Here is a 6000-nt window from a genome sequence, read left to right as displayed (position 1 = left end):
CTCTCAAGAAGTTGGGACCATAGGGAAATGTCACTTTGCCTGGCTATATTTTCCCCATTTTTAGTAGAGACAGTGTCTCGCTCTTGCTCAAGCTGGTTTCTACTCCTGACCTCAAGCGATCCTCTGGTCTTGGCCTCCCAAGTAGCTGGAACTACAGACATGTGCCACCGTACCTGGCCTAGCAAGTTGGTACAGGGGTCGTGGGGGAGGGTCTGAGCCCTGTACGCCTTCCTGTGCACCGGGATTTGCAGCTCATGCCCTCTGTGTATATCGGACTCAAATGATAGCACTGAGTGCTGCATTCTACAAGGTCAAGGATGATGCTCTGTGCAGCAGTGCAAGTCACTCCTTTGATAGGAGCACAGCAGGTTAGTGCACCAGGAGCGCCATCTCATTACATCACCCTGGATCTGGCCTACTTTCAATCATTCACACTCATTGAGGGATGTTGTGCCATTGATAGTCCACAACAAAAGTAATTTTTTGATATTTTCTATTTAGCTTTGGAGGGCTTTGTAGGAAGGAAGGTGGCAGATTCATTTTCTCTTTATTAAATTGACAACGATTTATTGTGCTAGGCTCTGAGGACTCAAAGGCGGTATAACACAAACAGAAATGCATTGAAAAGGTGGGGCCAGCGTGGGGGCTCACACCTATAATCCTAGCACTCTGGGAGGTCAAGGTGGGAGGATGGCTTGCGCTCAGGAGTTTGAGACCAGCCTGAGCAAGAGCAGAGACTCCTGACTCTTCAAAAAATAGAAAAATTAGCCAGGTGTGGTGGTGTGAACCTGTAGTTCCAGCTACTCAGAAGGCAGAGGCAGGAGGATCGCTTGAACCCATGAGTTTGAGGTTGCAGTAGGCTATGATGATGCCACTAAACTCCACTTGGGACCACAGGGCAAGACTCTGTCCCCCCTCCAAACAAACAAACAAACAAACAAAACAGGCAATGAGAAAGTGATGTGTTTCATGATATGAGAAGGTGATGTGTTTCATGAGAGAGGTATAAACAGACCTAGTTCTGGTTTGGAGGGAAGGAGAACCTCAGGGAACAGGTAATATTTGCAGTAGGTTTACTGCAGTAACAAGGAGTCCTTAAAACTCTGTGGCTTAACATCCCAAAGGCCGACTCCTCATTTGTGTGGTGCACATCAGCAGGGGTGTTTGATCAGTGTGGCCACTTAAGGTCACAGGTGACAGAGGTTTAATCTTGGAAGAGAATGTGGGAATGGCACTGTCTCCTTATGCTCCTGTGTGTAAGTCCCATATATTCCCACTCTTGGCAGCTTCCTGGCTACGGCTGACCACTGGGGCCATTTCTAAGTCCAAAGAAAGCGAGCACAAACCCAGACTGTACTCAGAAAACAAAGCTAGAAACTCTCAGCCAACAACACTAATAACTCCCGGCAGTAGAGTTTGCCCCTATATGCAGAGCCTAGCATGAAGGAGGAGGGCTTGCCAGGGGAGGAGCAACTTTAGGAAAGGTGCAAAGGTCAGAAAGTTTGGCTGCAGAGAAGGGGGTCTAAACAGAAATGCTAGAAGGCTTGTCTGCAAGGCCCACAGGCCAGAGTGAGGAAGCCGGCTGAAGAGGTTGGATTTGGTTTATGAAGGCTTTAAAGGAGCCATGATTTCATAGAGCAACCTGATTGTGTGTGGGAGAGATCAGAGGGTGGCAAACAGGAGGCAGGAGGTCCCTTTGCTTCTTACACAAAACCAGGCAAAGGGCGATAAGGGCTTGAATAGGAATCTTCTTAATGGGGAAGAAAGAAGGGCTATTCTATGGTTGCTTGAGAGAATGCCTTAACTAACTGGATATAAGGTGTAAGGAGGGGGGAAGCCAAAGGTGACTGCAGAATTTTAGACAAGGAGAGTGATACACTGTCATACTTAGAGAAAACAGAAGATGAGCAAGTCAAGAAGGGAAGTTTGGGGCTTGTTGATTTCATAGCAAGAGTTTTTATTTTAATTAATTAATTAATTTTTTGAGACAGTGTCTCACTTTCTTGGCCCTGGTAGAGTGCAGTGGTGTCACAACTCACAGCAACCTCATACAACTGTGCTCAAGCAATTCTCTTGCCTCAGCCTCCCAAGTAGCTGGGACTATAGGCGCCCGCCACAACACCCGGCTATTTTTTACAGATGGGGTCTTGCTCTTAACTCAGGCTGGTCTAGAACTCCTGACCTCAGGCAATCCACCAGCCTCAGGCTCCCATAGTGCTGGGGTTACAGGTGTGAGCTACCACACCTGGCCTTGAGGAATTTTTATTTTGCTCACTCTTTCTTTTAAAATAGTGTTTTATTTATTTATTTAGTTGTTGCTGTTGTTATTGTTGTTTAGCAGGCCTGGGCTGGGTTCAACCTCAGTGTATGTGGCCGGTGCCCTAACCACTGAGCTACGGACACTGAGACATATCTTGCTCACTCTTGTTTCCCAGTGCTCAGAACAGTGCTTAGCACATAATTGATATGGACCATGGAATCCCAGTAGATCCTAAATGGAGAAGTTCCCAAGCAGTATCCAACAGAACTGGCACTCCTTGGTGAGTTTATCCCAGGGGGCAGGTTTACCTGTCTGATGCCTTAAGATGAGATGTGTTGCAAAGAGTTTAAGTACAGGGAAAAAAAAGGGTAGGGGGGGATTGAAAACTTTAGGACCCATGTATGACATTGGGGGCCAGAAAGTTGGACCAGAGTTCAGGGAAAGTGGCTTCTGGAGAAAGGATCAGTGAGTGTCAGACGCCGCGAATGGTGAAGGACGTTGGGCATCGCTAAGAGGGCATTTTGTTGAGCCACCCAGACCTCTGGTGACCTCCCCAGAGAGTGCTGGGCGCAGGCCACAGCAAGGGCCTCCTAACAGTGACGGAGCCCAGCTAGTGGCCACCAGGAAAACAGAGGGTCAGTGGCCTGATGGGGAGGCTGCTCAGGGGCCGTTCGTATTTCGCTTGGTTTTGGAGGGGTCATAACTGACCAAGGTGGGAGATCCAGTGGGCAGAGACAGAAAATGCACAAGGAAGGGACGAAAGGGCGGCTGGCATCGCACAGGCGGCAGGATGGTCAGCCCTGCACGCAGAGGGCCACTGCAGGAGCCGAGGGCGCGCGGGTGGGTCACCAGCGACCACCAATCCAGCGTGCGATCCTCCCTCGCTCACCTCGGGCCGCGGCGCTCGCAGGGGGAGGAGCCTCCGGGGACCGCGGGGGCGGGGCCGGCCGGCCTGGGAACGGTGCGCGGGCGAGCGCGGCCGGCCTGAGGGGCGGGGTCTGCGGGCGGGGCGGGGCCTGAGGGGCGGGGCCGGCCGGCCTGGTAAAGGTGCGCAGGCGAGCGCGGCCGGCCGGCGGGGCGGGGCGATCCGGGAGCCACACCCTGAAACTACCTGCGCGGGCCAGGAAGCGCGAGAGCGACCGTCGCCGCGGCCGTCGGCGCTGGGCCTGCCCGCAGCTCGGCCCGCCCCTCCCGCGCCCCCCGCCCAGCCCGCGCGCCATGGGAGCCATCGGAGTCCCGGGACCGCGCCTCTGAGATCCGCGACCGGCCGCCGCAGCCATGAGGAGCGATCGCGCCCGCAAGGGCGGCGGGGGCCCGAAGGACTTGGGCGCGGGACTCAAGTACAGCTCGCGGCTGGAGGTGAGCGCGGGCCGGCGACCCGGGGGGACGCGCGGCGCTGGTGTCGGCCGAGCCGCGCTCCGGTGCCCGGGGGTGGCCCCGGCGCTGGGCGCACAGGTGGAATTTCCTGTTCGGCGGGTGCCGGGCGGTCGGCAACCGGGCGGGGCTGGCCGGACCTTTGGTTCCAGACCTGCACGCCCGGTGCCGCCGCGATGGAGGCGCCCAATCGCCCCTGCCACCTTCCTGCCGGCTCGGTTCTTCCCCCGACTTGAAAAAGGGGGCTCCGTCTTGGTGGCTGCGTTACTTTCGGGCTAGCACTAGTTGGTGCAGAGCTGGGAGGAACCAGGGCGCGGAGGGGTGATGTGCAGGGTGAACCTGGGTTGAGGTGATCAGGTCGGAGTAGGACTTTCCAGGGCTTTGCCATCTCAGCCGTTCTCAGCCTCTGCAGAAATCTGGTTTTGTTTCTTTCCTTCCTGGTCAAAAGGCACTTCAGGACCTTTGCCGAGGGCAGCTAGAGCGTTGGCGGCCACAGAGCCTGGACGAGGCTCCCTAGGGCTTGGGTTGCTGGGCCTCTCCACGAGCGGGCGGAGGGAGCCGGTTGGGAAGGGGTTGCATGGGAGGGAATGTGGGAACAGGTGTCTTGAGCCTTTTGGATAATACTGAAGCAGGAAGCTCTTCTTTGGCAGAAAGAACAATGAAAGACCTATTAAAAAAAAACCTCAAAAGTTGGGCGGTGCCTGTGGCTCAGTTGGTAGGGCGCCGGCCCCATATACCGAGGGTGGCGGGTTCAAACCCGGCCCCGGCCAAACTGCAACCAAAAAATAGCTGGGTGTTGTGGCGGGCGCCTGTAGTCCCAGCTACTCGGGAGGCTGAGGCAAGAGAATCGCTTAGGCCCGGGAGTTGGAGGTTGCTGTGAGCTGTGTGAGGCCACGGCACTCTGAGGGCCATAAAGTGAGACTCTGTCTCTACAAAAAAAGAAAAAAAAAAAATAAAAAACCTCAAAAGCACTAGTCTCACTGTTGGAGTTGGAAATGGGTTGACATTCACTGTGGACTGACACGCTTAGGTGGCATTGGCCCACTTGTGACTAGTAGCCTGGCCTCTGCCCTCCCTGTCCAGCGGTACTCAAGTTTCTGGAAGGCCAGGGCAAGGAGGTCAGGGCAGGCAGTGAGTGGGGCTTTGGGGAGGAAGCTTTGTCCCTCTGTTGGCCCCACTTTCTGTGTTCCTGGGCCCCCTGACCTCTGCCACTCTCAGGTCAGGCCCGATTTTAGCACTGTTTCCAACGGGTTCCCTTCCTCCAAGAACGATCGGGACTTTAGGAAGTCTGCAGAAGACCAGGTTCTGGATAACCACCACTCCCCTTACCCCCCAACAGCAGCTGGGGCTGGGCACTGTTGTTTTCCTGGCTGTGCCTCTGCCCAGCTGTGAGGCAGATTCACCTTCTCTCCCTTTTAATCACCATGTTTGTGGATCCCTGGTAATTGCCTACTTGGGGTTCAGCAGGGAGCCTGCTGCTTGGTGTTTATTATTTCTGGGGTGTTTTTTCCCTCTCCCTCCAAGTTAATTCTTCCTGGCTTCCCTTCCTGGGACCCTCCTGCTGAGATGCTGGGAAAGCTGGTCTGCTGGACCCTCTGCCCATCCTCCTCTGTGTGTGGCGCAGGCTGGGCTCTGCCTCCTGCACTTGGCCCCTGCTCATTCCCTTCTCTCCGGGGAAGTTGATCTGTTCTCCTTCCAGCTGCTCTCCTGTGCTTTTCCTTCACCCAGCTTGGCTAGCTGTCTTTTCTTGTGCTGAGCTTCGCTGAACCATCTCCATGAGTAGTGTAGGCCAGGTGCGACTGAAGGAAGGGCGCCCAGCGACCAGGAAGATGTGGTTGTGTCCCTGAAGGAATTTATGGCCTTGAGAGTGAAGCTAAGAGACATGGGCCAAGGTTAGACCTGTGACCGTGGGCCCTCATGGAAGGAGCCAAAGCTTGTTTCTGTTGCTTCACGTAGTTTTTCCTGCCTGAGCCTCAGCAGATATCTCAGTCCCTGGGATCTCCCGGCAGTGTCTGCAGCTGAGGTCTCTGTCCCTCTCCAGGAGTTGCAGCTGTGGCCCCTGGGTTTGCTGTCTGCATCGGCAGAGCTTGGCAGGTCAAGCACAGCTGTTGTTTGTGCGTTCCTTTTTCAGGGCTGCATCCGTGGCTGTGTCTCGTTTGATAGTCCTTGTATCTAGCTGGCCTCTGCCCTGTCCCCACTGTTCCCATGAAGTGCTCTGATGGTCTCCAGGGTGGATATCTTGTCTGGGGACTGTGTGAGCCCTGCGCAGGTGTATAGATGCTATTGTCAGGGCCATTAATGAGAACTGGGAAACCTGCCTTAATGAGCCCCTTGGTCCCTGTTGATATTTGATGGTGACTATGAAG

The 6000-nt window shown here is 54.8% G+C and overlaps 1 protein-coding gene across 1 annotated transcript in view; it reads left to right on the top strand.

Annotated features, from left to right (window-relative positions):
* The first annotated feature begins 3353 nt into the window (after positions 1 to 3353).
* The window catches only part of ST14 (ST14 transmembrane serine protease matriptase), a 44511-nt gene continuing 41864 nt past the window's right edge, over positions 3354 to 6000 (top strand). The window contains exon 1 of the mRNA XM_053593853.1: positions 3354 to 3619. Within this exon, the coding sequence (XP_053449828.1) occupies positions 3539 to 3619 (81 nt within the window). The 5' untranslated portion in view covers positions 3354 to 3538. The remainder of the gene's footprint in view (positions 3620 to 6000) is intronic.

Source organism: Nycticebus coucang, chromosome 6 (assembly GCF_027406575.1).
Source record: "Nycticebus coucang isolate mNycCou1 chromosome 6, mNycCou1.pri, whole genome shotgun sequence".
NCBI classification, from domain to species: Eukaryota; Metazoa; Chordata; class Mammalia; order Primates; family Lorisidae; genus Nycticebus; species Nycticebus coucang.
Note: the sequence above shows the minus strand (reverse complement) of the source record. Positions and strands in the feature narration are given on the sequence as shown.